This window comes from Oreochromis niloticus, linkage group LG7, assembly GCF_001858045.2.
Source record: "Oreochromis niloticus isolate F11D_XX linkage group LG7, O_niloticus_UMD_NMBU, whole genome shotgun sequence".
NCBI lineage: Eukaryota > Metazoa > Chordata > Actinopteri > Cichliformes > Cichlidae > Oreochromis > Oreochromis niloticus.
The window spans coordinates 42,186,380-42,208,445 of NC_031972.2; the positions used below are offsets into that span (position 1 = coordinate 42,186,380).

At 39.9% G+C, this 22,066-nt stretch overlaps 2 protein-coding genes across 6 annotated transcripts in view; both read right to left on the bottom strand.

Annotated features, from left to right (window-relative positions):
* Window positions 1-911: 911 nt before the first annotated feature.
* Window positions 912-7,255, bottom strand: alx1 (ALX homeobox 1). Its single transcript, XM_003449158.5, has 4 exons — window positions 5,618-7,255; window positions 4,975-5,279; window positions 4,506-4,634; window positions 912-2,052 (listed from the first exon to the last, which is right to left on the bottom strand). The coding sequence occupies exons 1-4, from the start codon at window positions 5,805-5,807 to the stop codon at window positions 1,717-1,719; spliced, it is 960 nt and encodes a 319-aa protein (XP_003449206.2). The 5' UTR covers window positions 5,808-7,255; the 3' UTR covers window positions 912-1,716.
* A 1,459-nt stretch (window positions 7,256-8,714) lies between these two features.
* The window catches only part of lrriq1 (leucine-rich repeats and IQ motif containing 1), a 38,252-nt gene continuing 24,900 nt past the window's right edge, over window positions 8,715-22,066 (bottom strand). For 3 of the 5 annotated variants that reach the window (XM_025909061.1, XM_025909062.1, XM_025909064.1), the window contains 7 exons: window positions 21,420-21,491; window positions 21,229-21,317; window positions 20,269-20,370; window positions 14,793-14,901; window positions 14,380-14,440; window positions 13,715-13,835; window positions 8,716-11,124 (listed from right to left, as the gene is read on the bottom strand). In XM_025909061.1, coding sequence (XP_025764846.1) covers window positions 10,991-11,124; window positions 13,715-13,835; window positions 14,380-14,440; window positions 14,793-14,901; window positions 20,269-20,370; window positions 21,229-21,317; window positions 21,420-21,491 — 688 coding nt within the window. In that variant the 3' untranslated portion in view covers window positions 8,716-10,990. Of the gene's footprint in view, window positions 11,125-13,714; window positions 13,836-14,379; window positions 14,441-14,792; window positions 14,902-19,134; window positions 19,209-20,268; window positions 20,371-21,228; window positions 21,318-21,419; window positions 21,492-22,066 lie in introns of those variants that run through there. The other 2 variants (XM_025909063.1, XM_025909065.1) reach the window with 2 other exon arrangements.

Below are 22,066 nucleotides of genomic sequence, written 5' to 3' on the forward strand. Positions count from 1 at the left end.
TATCAGATAATATTTAAAACTTGCTGAAACTGCAGCAGCTAATGCCAAAATGATTCACTTTACAATCAATTTGTAAAGTGAAAGAATGTTGACAATTTGTTGTGCCATTTATCCAGCGTTTTTTTTTTTTACTTTCTACCAACCACAGGTTTTTTTAATCTTTGTTAAATGAAATGCTGAACTTATTAATATAATTCAATATTTCACAACATTTCACAGACGAAATAACCAAGTCATCAAAAAATATTCAACGGAGAAAATAAGTACTTGTTGCAGCATAAACACGATTCCGTGTAAAACAAAGAAATTCCTTGTAAATGAACACAGTCATATCCTACGGCCAACCTATTGAAGAGGTTGATTTTTATCCAAATTGAGGTATTTAGTTAAACAAATGATTTTAAAACTCTTGTATTCCAAACAAATACTTGACTTTGATGAACTGAGGTATGCATGACTTTAATTGTCTAATCTATTTTTCCCATACTAAATCAATTGTGCAAACATGGAACAGCACAATTAAAAACAACTTAATTTCCAAATTTAATTACTTAAAATGTCTAAGTCATTTCTTAAGCAATCTCTCAAAGTGGAGTAAAGAGTGAATTTGCTGGAAGTAGTCAGCTGCAGATTAATATAGATGTGGGTGTTCTGTGAGACACAGACTAAAGAAACATTTGCAGCACTAATGTTGATAATGATGGAAAACATCACCCAGTAAAACTGTTTGACACTCTCATGTTTTTAATATTTCTTAACTTATATTAAAACTCTTCTGCACAATAGGAGAAATAATAAGAGATCTTGGATGCAAAGGCTCTTCAAGGCGTCTTTCCATGGTTTGTCGACACCTGCCTTACATTTCAGTGTAATCTTTTTAAAAAATGCAGCCACACCAGAATCAAGTAAAATCCATTTATTACGATTCCATCAAATAAATTTATAGCACAAACATGATTTTTAAAAAAACCCCACCTGCCTCTTTTGATACAGAACAAAGGCAGAAAACAGAGATTACAGCTTTGCTGCAAAGCACACGGACACGTTAGTACACCAATAAGTTTTTCCTCTGCTCTGCTCATCTTCAGTCCTGAGACAGGGAGAAATATGAAAGGTAGAAGAAAGCTATTCACAGTGCTTGGAAATACTGAAGTGGTTTTGGACCCCTCTCTCTGGATCCAAGTGTACACAAAGTGGTACCAAATCCCAGGGTAGCCTTTGGTTTTTGTTATTGTCTCTGTCGAGAGGAAATGGTGATAGGAAAAGAAAAACAACAACAACAAAGCTTATACAAATCACAGCTTTCATCTCCACCAATCACAAAGGTTCATTAAATGTCTCCTCTCACCAGAGTGGACAATATTTGCTGGGACCATTACCTTGAACTTCTGGATGATATGAATGTATTGGTTCCGTCTGATGAAACTTTCAATTAGTTCAAACAGGCCTCAGCCAGAAACACAGCTGATTGTCATACACTTTCATGGCTAGTTCAATTTTATGGTCCGAGCTTGAGTGTATTATTTTTTTAATAAGCACAGAACCATAAGTAGTAGGAGAGTGAACTCGAGTCCACCGAGCAAAGAAAGTTTGTTAGAGCTTCACTGTGAGTGACATAGAGCTTTTTTTCAGAACAGTTCACTTTTGCTGTGTAAAAAGTGATAATTGAAAAAAAAACAATTCCCACACAGTATCCGGGCTTTCCGGGAACCCTGATCACATGGCCCACGAGATGTTGGCTGTGTGCTCTTTGGCCTTCATGCGAAGCACGGCGATGCTGGATGACCGCCTCTCAAACTCAGGTTTGGTGTCAAAAGCTGGGTTACTTGCCGGCGTGAGAAGCGAGTCTGCACTGAAGAAGTTATTGAGAGAGACGTGGCCAAATTGGTTCTGCTGATTTGGGAAGCCCATGTAGCCATGGTCAGCAGCAGTGGCGGCCGAACGAGGGGAGTGGGAGTAGGAAGTGACACAAGGAGGGGAACCTCGGGGCAGCATGCAAGAGGAGACCACAGAGCTGCCAGGAGCTGGGCTCGGCCACAGATTGTTGGGGATCTGTTGGGTGAAGAGGCTGTTAGATACTACAGGGAATTCATTCCAGCATATGCTACAAATTAGTTTATATGGATTAATAACTGGGCTCGTACAGACACTGTATGCTGACCTGTTATCTGTGACATACTATTTGAAAAAATTTCAAAGAATTGTAAATGCAGGGTTACAGATATGATCTTGTACAGTAAACTATGACGCATCCTGGGTACAACATAAAATACAGAGTATGAGATGTAGTTAACAAGCATCTAGTTTACAGAAGTATTTTTCACTAAAAATTGTTGTTGTAGTTTTAAAAACGTCCTCTGTTATTTATATATAGTTATCTCATGCAACTGGAAAGTTGCAACTGATTTTAAACTTTTACTGTAGAGCTAAAGTTTTCTAAAAATTACCTAAAAAAAGAGAGGAGAATAGCAATGAATATTACATGGTTTTTACACTGACAGTGTTCTAATTCAGTTTGAGTGATCCCCAACTGAGCCCAGGTAAGAATAAAACAGGTCATTTTAACTAGATTTCACAGTGAGTGCTTGGGCATCCCACATGTTGTATCTGGGCAGAGACTTTGCCTAAGCTAGAGTATTTTCATCAGTAAGCAAGTGTCTGCTTGAAAGGTCAACTAAAGAAAATATCTGGGCCTGATTCTCCAAAGCGTGTAAAAACTACTTACAGGAATCTTAAATAGTTGCATATTAACAATACAATAAATGTAAATGTGGAGAAACATATTTTTATACAAAGAGTGAAAACTTAAAATTATTGTTTAAAGGGTTGTGCTTGTAATGCGTCTTTCCATGAAATTTTAAGTGAACATTTTTCAGTGAACCACTGATATGATTACGTTTGATAGTGATGTGTATGATTATCAGTCATAGTGACTCCGAAGTAGTTTAAAATGTCCTAAATTCAGTCTAAAAGGTCATGTGGCCGAAATTTAGTCAGGGAGCAGTAGGAAAACACAAGAGATACGCTCATTTGATAAGATACAGTAAACACTACATGACCGATTTTTAATAAACTTGACCTTACAGAAGGATGACTGTCTAACTTATAAGTTAGACAGTCTTATAACTCTGAGTTTTTATAAAAACTCAGAGTCTACTGACAGCTTGATCACATCCAAATAATTTGATCCCGAGACAGTGCCAAATTTTCAATTAAACTGACAGGACAGGCCAATGTAAGTAAGGAGCGTGCAAATTTCCTCGGTTACATTTGGTCAAAAAAAAGTGACTGAAATGTGCCACTGTAGTTTCAGTCACTATGGCCTTATCAACTAATATGTCTGCCTCTTCAAAATACTCCTCAAATTGCACATCCATAGTAACCAAACTGGTAGAGCTCATTTTGTTGAAGCATGGCTTTCTGAAAATCAAATGACAAAATGCCAAAAACCAAATGGGACTGAATAAGTTTGTTTTGGGAGTCAGATGAACATCCTTAAGTTAAACTAGCATAAGAATCGACTGGTGCCCTTTTGACCACATGCATCATTGTTAAGCATGACTTCAACTTTTGCACAAAAATCAACAACAGCCGAAAACCTCACTGACAGAAAAAAAAGAAAGTTCTTTAAAAGCCACAGCAATGCACTCCATGTCCAGTGTGTTTCAGCAGAGAGAAACAGCCAGTGCCAACAGGGTTACAAGTAGGTTTGTCCATTTAATGATAGTAATGGGGATCAGCTGTATGAACAGGCATGGCTCATATCCAGGAGAATCTATCAGAAACATATGTGAGGAAAAAATGTGAGACAGTCGGACAGAATTCTAACCTGGTGTTCGGCCAGGGTATAGCAGAGCTGTGACTCTGCCTTTTACTACACTTTATTATTTTTGCCACTTGGAATCAAACACGTCAGCTGTTTTTTTTTTTTTCAAACTCAGAGTGTAAACGCGAATCTCTCTAAAGAGCTGCTGTGTGCATATTTACAGCTCTGAAAACCTAAAAGTCTCCACAACAGTTGCAGGCCTGATGTCCATTTTTAATGTAACACCTACCAAAAGGAGAAAAAGACAAAAAAAAAAACCACTGACATTCTGCATCTCTTCTCTTCTCACCTCCTCTCATCTTGTAACTGACCTTTGTCCAAACAGCAAGACAAATCCTCAGCCAACATGCAATCTGATATAAGCTCATTAATTCAGACATGACACCTCACAGCGACTCTAATCAGTGTTCAGGCTCCTATCTGAAGATGGGTTTCATAATTAGTGATTTATCGAGCAATCGTGGCCGAAGCACTGATTTAAGTTTGAAGTGACCTACATAACTGAGATGTTTAGAAAGGAGTGAGAGTAAAGAGTTCATATTCTTTATAAAGCACAGTACTGCCTCCAGCCCATGCAGCTGACAAAGAAATTCCTTTTCTTTTGACGCTGAGAGTCCATGTCCACGAATGCTTAAAATGAAAAAATAAAATAAAATAAAATAAAATTGTCAATACTTGCCTGTGTGTAGCTGTCTGTCCTCGGTAGCACGGATAAATCGTAGGCGGCTGCAAAGTGACTTTTGGCTTGTTGGATTTGCCCGTAGCGCTCTCTTTTCCTCCACTTTGCCCTTCTGTTTTGAAACCACACCTTTTAAGTAAAAAGAAAAAAGAGAGAAATATAAAATATGTTTACATTTATTAATGTTATTTCTTCCGAAAGGCTCAGAAAGCGAGAAAAGTAGCCAATCTATTTTAAAAAAATAACAAAAAAAAACGGGACTACAGACAAAAAAAATTTAAAAATGCAACATTAAAACAAAAAAATTAAAAGAAATACACATGTAAATTTATTTCAAATATCCAAACCTTTATGTTTATATATTTACGTATACGTAGGCTATATGGGTTTGGGTATTAACGCCCGCTGCCGTTAAAGGCTCCTGTTCTCATTATGTTTAAGCAAAAATGAGTCGGTCAGTAAACTCTACCTGCACTCTAGCCTCTGTTAATTCCGTCCTCATTGCCAGCTGTTCCCTCACATAAACATCTGGATAGTGTGTCTTCTGAAACACTTTCTCCAGCTCCTCGAGCTGCGCGCTGGTGAAGGTCGTCCGGTGTCTCCTCTTCTTGCTGCTGGACACGTTACTGTCGCACTTGTCTCCCATGTCATCCAAATCGGTTTTCTCCGATCCGGTTGTCACCGGAGACGCCCGCAGAGTGCAACAACTGTCCATGGGCCTCCCGAGGTCAGAGTGCAAGGTGTCTTCATTTGTTTTTGGCACACTGTAACTGGCTACAATACAAATAAGTGATAAGTTAACAACAGTCTCAATTTGCTAGTCACTGCACCAAAATATGTAACCTACCTACTAGCCTGTATTGGAGATTACATTAAATTATTTTATATATCAGATAATGTTCAAAATAGATTAGATTAAAAAAATTAAAGTAAAAATTCAAAACAAAATTGTATTTAATAAGTAGGAGAATAAAACTAAACGTCATCGATAAGATCGACTTCGGGGAATGTAAGCTCTTCCCCCCCTCTCTCTCTGTTCGCTTAACTTCGCGCACACATTTGCGGGATAACTTTTGACTTCGCAAAAATGAGCGTAACAAGCTTGTACTCACGGGTTTGATCCCCGCAGGGAGAGGAGCGGTGCTCGCCGCTCTGCAGCCCGAAGGCCTGCACACATTTTGGGGAAGACTTGGTGAAGTACTGCGCGCTGTCCAGGCTCTCCATGACTTGATCCATGTAGTAATCGCTGGCCTTCATCGCTTGGCTTTTCAAGGCAAACTTATCCTCCATGTACTCCATCATCTTCACCGAAAACCGCTCGCTCTAATCAAATGTCACCATAAAAAAAGGAAAAAGAGAAACTAATCGCTTCGTGCACCGACGAGTAGAGAGACGTCTTGTAAAGCAATAATTCGCCGATGAAGATAATTTGCTCTGTCTTGAAGGCACAACGTCTTTATAGCCCCAAAGAGAACGAGATCCTTAAAGAGCACCCCCTCTCTGAATATGAAAAAGCGCCCTCCTCCCACTCCTCCTACGCCCTGAATCCAAACCAAACAGCAGTTTAAAGTGATTGGAGACCCACAACGAATTCGAGGAAACAATCAAAAGTGACTTTAATTTACAGCATGTTTAGACGTCCAAAATGAGGCAATAATTTTTCTACAGCTAAACCTTTCAGCTGAAAATGGGATTTAATTCGCGTCTTTGGAAATGTTGTAAGAACTCTGCTCGTGATTTATTTATTTGGAGGGATATTTTAACCTGCAGGCAGCAGAATAAAGTCAACAGTCAGATGTTCTCAAACGGAGGAGATTTTATTGGCGTGAACATGTAAATAAGTGTGTTATATTTTGCAGTAAGTCATTTAAATTCGGGGGATTGATTTATGACCATTTTAAAGAAAAGATCATTTCTGAAATTTCAAACCAGTAATAACGATATAAAGCAGATTTGACATTTGCGAATCTGTGAAGAAGTAAAATAATCAATCATATTTAATTATTAAAACAGGAAGGTGGAAAATGCGTTCGTCTTTGTCGGGTAAATTATTATTATTATTATTTTCTTAATTATTAAAAAAAAATCTGCTTATTTCAAATCCTTCTGAAAACCCAATGCGAGATTTTCTCTCTTTTTTTCATTTATTTGCACCCACAAACAGATCTTTATTAACACCGTGGCACATTCCAGACTTTCTCTTTTACGCGATCAAAATATGGATTTTAAGAAGTGATTTTATTATTATTATTCTAACACGATAATAATGTAAATTTCATGTCTGGTGGCTTTAGACTAAGATTCATTTTTAGCTAAACTTTAAATTACATTTCGACCTGCGCGGAGGATCTTGTGCATTGCTTTGTAATGAGAATCTAATATTACGGCTGCAAATCTGCATGAAGCTGCTGCTTGATGCTTGCAAAACTAACTGAAAACTTTTTAAAAGCACAAGACGAGAAATTCTTTTCAGTTGGAATAAAAACCTCAAAGCATGCTCTCTAATTAGAGTAGACGATGTCACTGTTGTCTGCTGGGTGAAAAGAGGATTTTATGAACTTTAGCAATAAACTTAAAAAGTTCTATTACTGGAATATTGATCATTCCTTTTTTTCTTAATTGAAAGTTTAGTTTCATTAAGCCCTCAAGAGCGCACGCACACACACACACACACACACACACACAGGACCCAGCTGCGAGTTTTTCACCAAAAAAACAAGAACAGGAAGAGTTGTTCTTCTGTATTTTCTTATTGTAAGAATTATATTACCGCTAACCAAAGCCCATCTTCCACCTCCACATCTCCACCCTGAGCTACACCACCTGCGATGCACACCGTGCATAGCTTTGGTTCGCTCGAGGGTCAGTGGCAGTTACCTGGGGCTGCATGGTGCCACAGGAGAAAAAATAAAAATAAATAGGTGTGCTCTTAAGTAGCAGGGGGTGTCTTAGCCTTCCTACGATGACCTTGCACACTGGCTCATGCTGTGGAGAAAATGTTAAAAGTTCACTGTGGTTTGGTGGGCTTTCTGCTGGAAATTCCAGCCACAATAGCTCCTGCGTGGTTCTGCAAAAATGGAGAGGCTGGTCATGAGTTGATCAGTCAGGCTAATTCTATAAGTACTGCTGCCAGTGTCATGTGAGCAACCTTGAAAGACGTACAACTTGACTTTAAAAAAAGACAATTCTAAAGTATATGATTGAATTGAACTAATTCTCAACCTTTTGAGCCTTAATGTGACTGAACATGATCAAGCACACAAAAAAGCTGAAGCTGAACAGGCCACTTCAGAAGGCATAAACATGACATCATGATGCCCAAAGCTACCCTTGGGTATAATATGATTTACCGAAATGTCTTCAAACCTTGGCTGCATGAAACACACACAGAAAAAGACCAAAGTTTATTTTCCCCAAAAGCACAAACTGTGAGCTTATTGATGCCACTCGAGTCTGCAGAACATTTGGCTGAATTTCAGAAAGTGAAAGCAGCGCGTTTGTTTTCATTTTGTTTGCCATTTGCTTTTCCATAGTCAGGCATTCCTGAGCACTAACAAGCTTCAAGTCTCAGTGATTTCACTAAGTCTTCTGAGTTCATGTTAACATGTTGCACAGGTCCCCTATACGGCTGAAACCACTGCAAACCGTCCAGTTAAGTAAGCCACGCTAATCGAATGCTATGGTACAGTACAAGGGTAAAGGAAATGGTAAATACATTGTTTATAATAGTATAAGCTTTTTTATATACCAGGGAAATTATAAATGGGAAATTCGTTTGTCTTTGTCTTGTCATTGTGAAGATATTTTTTTTGTAGACTATAAATTTCGCATTTGATTAATCAATTAATACATTAATAAATTAATATATTTTCCCTAATACTTTGAAACATATCTAAAAGGTTTAGGCTTAACAAAAAAAAAAAAGAATCAATGAACAGCAAAACAGTCTCTATGACCTCTGTGTCATGGGAGACGCTAAAAGACATCAAGAACTTATAAAAGCACAAAACACCAAACATAAACCATTATTATTGAAGTAAACTGCTGAAACCAGTAGCAAAAGAAAAGGCAGATTAGGCATTATCAAACCAAATTTAACAAATAAAATCATATCACATCAATTATTATTACAATACAAAAATTGCGTTTCTTATTTACTTCTTCATAAAACACATCTTATATTTCGAGTTATCATAAAAAACAGACATAAAAAAAGTGTGTCTAAACATTCATTTAATGATACATTTGATAATGAAAACATTTCCATTTTCTTTTTCTCAAACTTGCAGTTAGAGGGCAGCTTGCAAACTCTGTTCTTACTCTGACAGAGTTACTAATAAAGTAGAAATAAATAGAATCCAACTCCTCCGTCATTTTTATCAATAAGGGTTTTACATTCTAAAGCATTTTTAAGTCAAGCAATATATCTCTGCAAAATTAAGGTCCTTTTTAAAGAATGTACTTACAATTCAAACCCTTTAAGATTTAATATTGACTAGAAAAAATGTAATCACTTCAGAGTATATATTATTTTCTTGCAACACACAAATTTGATGTCAACGTCATGCCACACCCTTATCCTGCATTGCCTCACCACAGCTTTCTTTATTCTTTCTTTGTTTGCATTAGTTGGACCACCAAAAACCTCCTACACATTTAAAGGTCTGCGTGCTTCTCATGTTTTAACTATTTTAACATCACAGTGAATTATTCTGCAAGTACACCTTCAGAAATCTTTCCAGATAGCCACTGCTTTCTTTAAATTGTAACCACTGGCCAAAGTTAACATTTCATGTTTCTGTTAATTCATTTTCAAACATTCAGAAATGAATAGGAACCAAAAAGCTGCCAGGAATTGGTTATAACTCCACAACGTACTTCAAAAATGTTCAGCAAAAATGTGCAAAATTTGCAAATTGTAGTGAAAACATGGAAATGTGGTTTTATGGACTTGAATGCATTTAAAGACAGCACTTGGAGAGATCTGGATGCAGAGTCCAGTTGACATGGCAGATGAGGCTGAGAGGGACATTCTTGGTCTTATCTAAATGTGCAGTGGAGCTGTCATTTTACAAGGCAATGGATTTTGGATCTCTTGGGTTACGTATAATTTACCCATAATCCAAACGTAAAGAAATGAAATGAAGAGTGGTAGATAACAGCTCAACAATATCACTTCAGAATAGGAAGCTGCAGAAAACAGCTCTAATGGCAAATCTGAATTTGTGTCAAGTAATACTAGTGACAAGACATAGGCACAGATAGGCCACGCACACCTGTCTGTAAAGCAAAGCATCAGATTTGACTTATGCAGTACTGGTATGATCACAGTCTACAAAAAAGCCCCTAGAAGAATCAGTCTCCTCGCTGCAGGAGAACAGTGCTCTCCAGTTTCACAACAGCCCCCAAGTGGGCAGGACCACCACATCTCTGGCATGCGCCACTCTCCAAGACAAAAATCCCCATCAGATCGCGTACAGTCAAAACACAGCCTCAAGCCATGCTTAAGTGAAAGACAGAAGGAAAATAAACAGGCCGACATGCATTTCCTTCCAGGGAGCCACTCTGCAACTCTGACTATTTGTTTTGACATTCATTAACTTATCATTTTCAGGCAGCGGACCAGCAAGGAACCTTCAAGCCTGATGTTCACTGCCTTCAGTAGGGTTTGTGTTTGTGGACGGACGCCTTGGCTCTCCGAATTCAAATACACAGACAAGGCCATTACGATCCATGGCAGAAGATAAAGAAAACAGTGTTCCAAATCTAACACCAACGTTTGTGCTGAGAACATAAGTGCAGTCATTTCACGTGCACTTTTGGTTAGCAAGCGCTAAACGCAAATGCAGGGCAGTCGAACTAAAATTCTGCACTTTCATAAAGTCTGCTCTGAGAAAGCAACAGAAAATTGGAAAAGGGTAAGACTGATCTCATAGTTACAATCTGTATTTAAAATCTGCATGGAGGCGAAATGACAGCATCCTAAGAAACAGGCAATAAAAGTCCTGGTTCTTATTTCCTGCCATCATTTGCATATGAAGCATGTCATCCACTCAACATTTGTGACTTTGTTCCATGTGTTTCGGTGCTAGTTGGATGCAGTGAGGTTTGGGCAATGATACTTGAGAACACAGTATTTGATTCTTGAATGAACATAATAGAACCGCCTGCAGATATTTGGGCTGGTCTGAGTCCTGTTGGCCTTAATTAATTTACAGAAAAGGGAGTCTTGAGTTTTCATCTGCTTTTCCATCTCAGTGCAGGCAATAAAACTGCATTAAAAATCAAGCTGACCGGCAAAGAAAAATCACATTGAATTTTAATAGCTAAAGATTTATCCACGTGAGCTCTTCCAATGCATATTTTAGTAATCTTTTGACGCGAAATGCATCAAAGCACATATAAGAAAACTGCAACTGCATCTATTAGAGTCTGCAGAGCCAGGGCAGGAAAAGTGGTGACCTCAGTAAGGAGGCTTTGTGTTTTTACTTGTGCACTCTGTCCCTTTTCTTGCCTCCTCCCCAGCCACCGCTCAGCTGAACCGGGTTGTCACGGAACGAGATACGCTCCTTTTTTGATGGGGCAGACGTGACTCGCGCAGGAGATGGGACTTCTTTTCCTGCAGACAAAATGGAAGAAGACGGCATCAATATTTAACATTCAAAACAAGCAGCGTGAATTCACTTTGACTCATACTATATGTGTTTTTAAACAACAGTTGATACTGAGAACTCGTTTTGTAATTCTGTGTCTGCTCAAAAATTGTATAAAATTTTTATAACATGGGTTATTATTAATTTCATAACATAGTTTTCTAGAGGGAAGGCCATCTTTGCAACACACGACATCATGTTAGTTTGCTAGGGTCTTCACATTATAGAAATTGTTAAGTATTTAAAAATGCATGGCATAAAAGTAAATATAAAAGCTTTAACTAATGATGCAGTGTTAAGTAGGTTAAAATATGAGGATTTGTAATATGTATTTAAATGTTATTATAAATATTTAGAAAATTGAGTGTCAATTTTGTGTGACTCAAAATACTCGAGATGGTGCTGCATTAAATCTCACACTAAAGACTTAAGTGTGAGCAGGCGGGTTTTTGTATTTTTGTTCGGTGCCTCAGGAGCAGTGTGTGTGCCGTATCAGAGGGCGTTCCACTTTCACCTGGGGATCAGTACAAAGCTTTTCAAACACACAGAACAAAGGCAGCGCTTCTACAGGGTATGATGCATTCCACGTGTAGAGCGCAAACCCGCAGTCAGCACGGCTGCCTCACACAGGGAGTCCAACAGCACGAGGGGCTCTTTAGGTGGGAGGGCTGGGATGCATCGCACGTTCTATGCTAGCCCCAAATATCCGCACAGCTGGCAAACTGTATAGAATATCCATCCGCTCACAAGTCACACATAATCACACATCTCTAAGTTTTGATTTTGTTCAAGTCTGTTGATTTTCCTTTGCTCGTGGTCTCTCTTAATACACGGTGTTTTGGTGTTTATTTCCACAAACCGCCGGTCAGCTTTGGTGGCTCAGTATATTAAGGAACTTTGTGCAGTAATGCGTTTGAAATCAGAAGCAGAACACTGAACTTTTGCTGCATGTTTTCCTAATAGCACTGCTAGTCGTGCGTTCTGTTATTAACAGTACAGAGTTTTATTTTTGTTTAAACTGCTCATTTTAACAAACCACTGTGACCAAACAAATTGTTTTCAGTCATTTTACTCCTATTAGGGTTGCGAGACCAGATACGCAACTTAAGTAGTTTCCTCTGCACACGTAATGAAAATATTGTGTGAGCCTGGAAATGCATTTTATGGTACTGTCCCAGCAAGAGGTGAGTATCGCATTGCAACAGGTTATAGACTATTTATGTAGTCTTTACTGCTATACCAAACTAAGTGAACCCTCTAACTTTAAACCCCCATCTTGATGATGTATGCCCCTTTAAAGGCGAAGGCGATTGTTAGTCACACTTTTTTGCAGGATCACGTAGGCTCAGTATGAAGATTTACATCAAAGAAGCTGCGTTCCCTGATTTTACTCCATAAGACATTTCCAAGCCATGACTTTTTGATGACCACTGGGACCATTAGATGCCCTTTCCAAGTTTATAAAATATCTAATTGGCTTTTCAAGAAATATTCTTTCCTTACACATACATCCATATTTCAATTTGCCCTTCACAATTTTGATAATGGGTGTTTTGATCAGTGCGGACAAAGAGGCTTTCTTTCTCCCGGCCACACTCCCCATAGAGTCTGCCTGCCTAACAGGGAGATGCTCGTTCCTGCTGCTGCACCTCGTGGATATCATTTTGAAATCATCATCGGAATCCAATTTGGCTTCGTTAACATGGACAGGGCTCTCCTTCACTCGGATTCCTGGGCTTGTTTAATGTGGTCATCTGCTTGTCAGCCTGTCAGTAGCATCTTTGTCACTCAAACTCCTGAGCCCCACTACTCCTGACAGAAGGGCCAGTCATTCTTCACTGAAAGGACTGATTTTTTTTCCCTCTCTCTCCCTCGCTGCCTGTTTCCTGTCAGAGGAGAATTTCACGACACTCTGTCCCCAGCCCGACCTTGTGGCTCCCCTCCCCTCCCGCAGCAGACGACCAGCGGACTCGTTCTAGGCTGAATAAGCAGCGGCCTTTATCCCTGGCTCTGCGCACTCAGATCTGTGTGGCCCAGTAGTCATAGGTGCAACTATGCAAACCTAAAGAGATCACATGTAATAAACACACAGTTACGTGCATCCCCCGCCAAAAGATTTTGAAGAGTTTGAATTTGTTTTTCTCTCTGTGACTGCTAACAGGAGAATATAGAGATATATGTGACAGTGAGCTCATATGTTTATTGGTCCTTTTTTTGAATGTTATTTTTAAGTTAGAACTTAGTTTCAAGTTAAGGGCAACTTTCAAGAATTGCAATAATTAACACATTTGCATAAAAATACATAAACGAGTTTGCACACATAATGAGTTTTAAATATATATAAATCTCTAAATTTGCTATAAATTATACAGTATACACTACATTTCTCTGGATTAGACTAGATTTTAAAAAACTAAGGGAAATACTTCTGTAAGGACAGTTGGGTTTTTTACTTTAGCATACATACAGATATTTTTTAACACTCTGCTGAGAGACCAGTTCATTATTCCCAGTATCACCGTGATGTTGTGGAGAAAAGTGGTTTACAAGACTCACTTGCATGACTGGAGGAGGTTCTACGGGCATAACTGTTCACTTTGCAACCCTGGCCGACCAAACTGCTGTTGGCCCACAGTCCACTGGTGTGATTTAGACAATCTGTATATGCTGGGTTAGCCTGCATGCACGACACACAGAAACAGACACACACACACAAATGAGGCCCAAAATGAAACATCTCACGCAAGTAGTCGAACAAGCAACAACCCAGCGGCTCTGCAGTCAGAGCATATATCTAAGAAACTGGAGGAAAGGGGCGGCTCCTCTTGCCAGTAAACATAAGTCACACTGCTCCATAATGGCACAAGAGACCTGTGGTTTGTGACTTCAAAGACTTCACAACCATCAGCATCGTTCTCAGGTCTAAACAAACTGCTCCAGTGTGACACTGGGATTTCAACAAGTGAAATTAAGAAATCGCGCCCAGTTGATCCAATTGAAAGTGTCACTACAGAGCTAAACCTCAGGCTTCCCCTCCCCCCCTTCCTCCTTTAAATCAAAGTTGATGAGACAGACTCCAAGGGAGAGGACCTACGGTGTGGGATGTGACTCTGACTGGTAAATGTAAATACTACATACCTTTACATGCATGCAACTGCGCCACAAAAAAGATTCAAATCAAGGGGGGGGGAAACAGCATGGCTGGGAGGGACAATACTCACTACGAGCTGCACTCTGCCTCCGCTCAGAATGGATGAGTTTATGTCCGGTAAGAAACGATCACTGAGAATAAAACACAAAATGCTTAGATGATTAGTGTTCTGCATGCTTCACACCAATCCAGTGATTAACTGTCTCCATTTCCAAGCAAAAAAATCATATTAAATTTTTTTAAAAGAAACAAATTATATGGATTATGTCTGTTTTTTTAAATAGGGCAGGGTTAGCACGGGCCTACACACTCACTTATTTCTGTCATCTCCCTGATTCAGCAGAAGTTAATGTCATTCTCAGTGCACTGGAATATTTTATTTTATAATGATACAGCGCAGGTCTTAAGATGAATCGATACAAATAGATGCATAAACTTGACACACCACCTTCATCACCTTATGATCTACATTAAGTAGCTCACCCGTCTGAATGCCCATGAGTGGCCTGGGTATGGAGCCACTGCTGAGTTTGATCTTGCTTAACGTGCTCTGTCCTCTCTGCCTGCTGATGGCCCGTCTCAGCCCCACCAGCTGCACTCAGCAGAAGAAATGAAATAAAAGGTCACAGGCCGTTCTTTTTTCATTTGGTTAGGTAACATTTTTGACAACAGTGGTAATAAAGAAATAACCGCCTGATCACCGTGTGCTGTGGAGAAGATGACATGAGTCTACATGACAGAACAGGGCTTGTGTTAACAGATGCTTACCAGTGTTCAAGCTGAACAAATAAACAGCTGCAGGGCCTGTTCTGTGGCAAGTTTGACACGTTTTAATGCCATTACAGCGTGCCAGCTTTCCCTCATCGGGACAGATTAGTGGTCAAAGTCATGTTAGGGCAGAAGGTGGTGTAATAATTCATGTAGCACTGCTGAGAGATGCAACTGGAAAGGCCTCATTTTGTTCCAACAATGGCAGTGACTTGTTTTTCGTTGTAAAATTGAATCCAAGCAATGTTTCAAAAGTTTGTGAAAGTGAAAAATCCAAGAGGACGGTGATTTACGGGTTATGCTGAAATCCCATAATAAGGTCGTAATTCAAAATAAACATTTACGTTGCACTGACAGTAATGCTGCCTTAGATGGGTGTAAACTGATAATTTATTTTGACAGGCCAGTGCTGGAACTAATGATGCATTTATTTAAGCCATTCACTTGCTTTTGCTGAGCTGTAAAAAGAAGAAAAGAGCTTTACAGTTTTCATGGGTTAATTGAGAAGCCGCACTAAAAACGTCAAGTGATAGATGCCTCCCCTGGGGCAGCAAAGGGCAGGAAATGGCTACTTGCACTTCCCAAAGTTGAGAAAGAAAGAGGGAGAGATGGTGCATGAGGAGTCCAGATATCGGTTTTCAAACACCAGCCTGCTCGTGTACAGTAAATACAGCCAACACAAAGGGTAAGTAAACACATGCACAGAAATCTGTACACACTGATGCAAGATAAGAACCATCATTTAGTTTGATGTACTTGAGCAGCACGGAGAGATTTCTTCTCTCCATTTCCCCCTCAGAACCCCCTACTAGAGCTTCCTCCTGACCTCCTCCAACCTCCTCAATCCCCCTTGAGTACTCCTCCAGGACATCATGAGGGGGGCCTGTAAAAGTCATGCCTGTTAAGGGGGGCTTTTAACCACATTAGGCGATCTCGTCAATATCAGAGAGCCGGGGAGGAGGAGTAGCATCCAGGTTTTGGCCTGCAGCAAAGCAGAGATGAAGGAGAGATGACTTAGTAGTCTCCTCTCCTCGAACCTCACTAAAGGAACAAAAAACACTGAGTCCTGCAAAGAGTCAGTACCAGTACCAATAAGTTAAAAAAAAAACTCCTAAACAAATGATAGTGACCTTAAAGGACACTTGTGTCAAGAGTAAAACTGTGCACATGCACAAATATAGCAAGTTAAACAACCAAGTCACTATATAACAGACATATTTTAAGGTCAGAAGATTCTTGATTTGTCCTTCAGGCATAAACAATAGATAAAAGATGCCCATAGTTTGTGGATGACTTAGCAATCTTGGTTTTTTGAAGCCAACTAAAGACACAGTAGGGACTTGTCAATCAAGCAGGAGGCCCACAATGAAGAATACCTTGCGTTATATTCCTTTTATAAAAATGGACATCAAGTTGTATTCAGTAAGACTCAAACTAGCATTTGAGACCATATACTCATTAGGAAACCCCTCACTGAGGTCATAAATCAAGTAAGTAGTAGATTTTTTAGAAAGACTTTTATAGATTCTGGAGCAGCCAGAAGAGTCTGCCTCCTTCTGGCAATGAGAAAAAAAATGCAGGTTTAAAGCCGTTCCGCATTGACTTTAAAAGTTGAAAGCCTGAATCTTCATCTTTTATATACATGCTGTGTCACAAACCCAATCGAAATGTAAAAGTGTGAGATGGAATAACAGTGCACATCTGTGGATTAGAACGTCTATCCGCCAGAGATGTAAAGCTTTTCTAACCCCCAAAACTTGGTTTCATGCATTAGGCAACTTTTCTCTAAATGATTCTACAAACATGTCACTGAAGCTAATCTGAATCAAAATAAGGTCTGTAAAATGCAGTTGTCTCTTGCAAACATGTTGGCTGGTTTTGGTCTGCTAAAACATGAAAATAAAAACCACAGTAGGATGGAGCAATTCATACACGCTAATCATCTTTTGATCTAAAAGCATTCTAAGATCCATTTGTTAACTTTGTAAAAACACTGGAACACTGACAGGAAAATGTTTGTGACGATACTTGAAGAGAACCAGTTCAAATTGCATATTATCCAAACACATTAGAAATTAAAAATGTAAATGTTTAGTTCCCACATTTTCAGGCACTGCTCCTGAAAGGACTTCTAACTTGACAGATTAATGTGTTTCTCGATTACTGGAGACTTTTAATGGATCTTCTGTAAGTAACATGAATTTAAATGAATAAGACGGCTAAAGCACATACGTTTTCTGTTTTGTGCATACGGCTAATGTTGGAAAAGGTAGAAAAAAAATGTAAAAAATATAGAAAAGTATTCTATAATCCTGTATTTTTAGGCATTTGCTAAGTGAAATGTGTGACATTTTAGCAACTCAGGGGTTTTAGTTAGATGTCTGACTCTGTGAATGACTGATGCCCCAATGCACATTGTCTCAGCTCGTTTCTGAAGTGTGCCAATGCACCTCAGTCATGTACTATGAGGAGAGAGGCTCCACTGCACGAGATAAATAGAAGCTTAGAGATTACGGGGCTGAAATTGGATGCATATGAGTGGTGGACAACAGCCTAAGTTATTTTGACTGATCAATGATAAACAAAATGATTGTGTTTCAGTTTGACTTTGTTGATGACATCAAGTGTGAAATCAAGTTAAATGCTCAGGAGGTAGGGGAACCAGGCTGAAACAAAAATATATACCATTGTGTCCCTGTGACACGAGGACGGATGTTTGGTGGGGTTGGATCTCAGTTTGGATGGAAGAGGATGATTAGAACTCCGTGTGTATATGTATGGATATGTTTGTTTGTGTGTGTGTGTGTGTGTGTGTGTGTGTGTGTGTGTGTGTGTGTGTGTGTGTGTGTGTGTGTGTGTGTGTGCGTGTGTCTGTGTGCATCTGGAGGGGTTGAGTGGTAATTAAGAGTAGAAATTAGGAGAATCCCTTAGAGGCACACCACACTGTCAACATCTGCAGCACCCCAGACACATGCAGAAGATGCAAATAATTTTAAACAGGAAAAGGTATATCTATATTCTCTTTTAAACTTTTAGAAGAAAATTTGTTGTGGCTCTGCACTATTCTCTCCCTCTCTGTCTCCGTGTCTGGGTATGTAAACTGATACCCATTTCAAGTGGGTTACTCATGTCCAGCACATCCACACAAAGAGCCCGGATAAAATAAACACGCAGCGTCAGATATCTTGGAAAGAATCTGTCATGGGTTTGAGGCTAATCACCTCCAGAAGGAGCTTGACTCGAGGCCTGAAACGTTAGCCCCTGTCGGGGAGCGCTGGCTGGGCCAGTCTGGGGCTGAGCTAGCCAGGCCCCGGGCACTGGTGATGAATCCGGAGGAGGGGGTGTGTTACACAGGTCAGGACCAGGGGAGCAAGGAAGTAGGCAAACCTGGACCATTTTACAGAGACCCAGCTTCACAGCACCACAAGTTAATAACTGACACAGCACCTCGCCGGCCAGCCTTATAGCAATGCTGTAAAAAGACAGTAGGAATCGTTTCCCCTAGACTGAAGCTGGATAGAGTTACACACTTCTGTCAGATCAGAAAACTGACTGAGGATACAGAATATAAACCGGAAAGAAAGAGAATGCCCTAACCAGAGATCCTTCCATTACTTTATCAGCTGTATTAGCTCAAAAGCATCAGTCCCGTTTGATAAACTGTCAATAAGAGGGTGGGGAGGAGCAATGAAGCTATGGGAAAAAAACAGAGCTGGAAATATTGTTGTAATGTAATATGTTATTGGGATACAGCTATTCCTCGATTGCCAGTTAGCTGACAGTTTATCCACAGCAGTATTGTGCTCACACATAATTCCAGTGTCAGCAATCAAAATGTTGGAAAGTTGACATAATACACCTGCAATTCAAATAAACAATAGATAACATAATGATGCTGTCACGCAGCTGGGATAGCTCCAGCTCCCCCCGTGACCCTGAGCTGGATAAGAGGAAGAAAATGGATGGATGATGCTGTCATAGTCAAGCTCCGTTTTTCATGTATTTTATAAATTGTCAATGGAAAATAATTATTGGAAAAGAATGTTGTGCCACCTACTCCAAAAGGGAACATTTGTTTGTCCGTCACTGTCCTGATGAAAATGCCTTGTAATGCTGGCAAAACAGTGTCTGCTGAGAGAAGAGCTTCAAAATTAATGAAAATAATAGAACTCGTTCACATATAAATCACCAAAAAGATCATGGTTGTTCTCATTTTTTAAGACTACAACATAAAATGACAAGCAAATCTGCTCTTCGTCTTCACAGCTAATTCTTTAGTATGTTTGTCTTATGACAGCAGTGGACCTGGACTGATCGCTTCACTTTCTGCTGGCAAATGCTGCTGTTCCAGCATCCCTCTGACTGCTGGATGACCGCGAGACTCTCACTCCGTGGATGTGAGGCCTTGACCCTGGTAGGTGGTGGTGGGGTCCAAAGGAAAGACGGAGACAGTCCCTCATGATAAAAACATACTCCCCCCCAACTCTCCCTTATGCTCTCCCTCCAGCGCTTCCCTTCCTTTTAAGTCTGTCTGTGTGTGCACAATGCAAATCCTCTCTGCACCTCAGGGCAGGGCACCAGGACACAGCAGAATATGGATGAAGGTGGAGGGAGGCTTTTGACTCTTCTCAACCAATCACACTACCCCACATATAATCAATCCATAGCCTTTTTTTGACACTGTATTTCCATAACACTGAAAACTCTTTGGAAAAAAGTTATGCCATACAGTGCTGTGAAAAGTACACCCTGACCGTCATGACAGTACAATTAGAAAAAGGTTGTTAGTTTCGTAAAGTTCCAGCGACCGAGCCATCCACAAGACATCTTTCTCCTTTAGACTGATGAGACCAAAGCAGAGATGTTGGGTCATAACGCACAGTGGCCTAATAGACAAAAACCAAACACAACATATCAAGACAAAAACCTCTCACCAACTGTTAAGCACGGCGGTGGAGGGGTGGTGATTTGGGCTTGTTTTGTAGTTGCAGGACCTTTGAAAATTGCAATCACTGAGTTGATCATTTGTGTTTTAGAGACAAATGTGAGGCCATCTACCCCACTGCTTTGCAATGGTCCAGTCTAAGACCAGACCAGACTTAAATAGTAAATCATTTAAAATTTTTAAAAAATAATCCAAGCATTTGAAATACTACAGGGTTCAAAAATATGCACAGATCTCTTTTCTTACCTTTTACATAATTTCTGTTGTATCGTGCTGTTGTGTTTTGTGCCTCCGCTGGACCAAGCTGGTAATTACAATTTCTGAACAAGGCAAGTCGGACAGAGGGATCTAACACAGGAAGAAAGAGAAGGTCAAAGCAGGACACGCCAGGCTTTAAAGCAGAAGCAGAAAACCAGGATCAAACATTCGGAAAATATTAGTGCATATGTAACACAGCGCTGTGGTTCAGCTGAGGCAGATGCCATTAGGAGTTAAAGCCGACAAAGACCTGTGTGTCGGTGGAGCAAGATGACAAGAGCACCACTAATGCAATCATGCATTTGAAAGCCTGATCAAAGACCAACCTCCCATTACATGAATATGACATGATACCCATGGCAGAACTACTGTTTCTTGGAACAGAGCAGAGGTGAGGTCACCTTTCACTGCAGTTACACTAAACCACTACAATGAAATGGAATGAAAGTCGCCACAAGACGACTTGTCATGAGGTTTCTTGGCAATAGTTATTTCCTTTGCAGGCTCTTAAATACGTCCAATGAGAGGTGACAGGCCCTGGCTTCTGCTGTCTGTTATGGCTCATTAACATACATGCGGTGGAAAGGTTCACTGCTACTAAAGCACGGCTGAAGAATGAGAATGAAGAGAGATCTTTCTCCTTTTTAGACAACAGATTTATGTCTTAACAGGAGTTATCTCCATTTTGTGAACTATATAAAGAAAGAAACATCAGCGGAGGTGTAGAAGGATTAATGAACGAAGGAAGCATTGCATATGAGGCGACTGAAGAAGGAAACCAGAAGAGTGTTCAATCTCCAATCACAGCATTCAATTTTTATGGGGAATTTTCTAAAAACATACAAAAATGATTTTTTTAAACCTGAACTACTGCATAAATAAGCACACATGCAAACACAAAAGGTCCAAATCTCAAATCTCCACCTATCCCACTTTAAACACACTAACCCCTTTGCTTCTTTTGCAGTTGTCTCTTTGACTTCATCTTCCGAGCTCTCCTCAGCAGCAGAAGTGCTGTGTGGCTGTCAGTAAAGCCCCTGCAGATGGCAAGGAAAGAAACGACAAACAGAAAGTGCCATTCTGCCATTTCCTAACAACACACAGTTGCAGCAAGCAGTAAGGAGGCGATGATGATTTACCATTCTTCTAGAATCTTTTCTGATCTTTCAGAGAGACCACTAAGCGCTGAGGTGGAAGTAGGAGATGTGTTTCTGGAATCATAAAGAAATTATTGTCCTTAAAAACATAACTTGAGATGCAGAAATTCACAAAAGGACTACACATATTTAAATCTTTCGGGATTGAATTATGGCTGATCTTTAAGTCATTTCATTTAAGGAAAAAGGACAAAGTCAAAGGGAGCTACACTGGGCGAGTAGGGCTAGTGGTGAGTGAAGATTGTGTTTGTGTGTCCAAACACAATCTTCGGTGGGGCCAAAAACACATTTTCAGTGCACTCTGATGGTGGCATGCTCCACAGATGTAGTGTTTAGTAGCAAATGTTCTCTCACATGCCTCGGGATCTTACAGTAGAAACGTGCATTAAAGATTTGATTGTTTCACAGTCTCAGCCCTCTAAAAGTTCATTTAAAAAAGGAAAAGCACACTCCTGCTCCAGCTCTTGAACTGATGCGAATAGCCTGAACAAACTCTTAAGGCTGAAAACTGTTGTCTGGTCTGGGGGCTGCAGCAAGAGATGCACCTGTCACTCACATAACTATCATTAACATAACAAGCATGCTGGAAGTGGAGCAGTGCTGCCAACGGACACTACCTTAAAGGACGG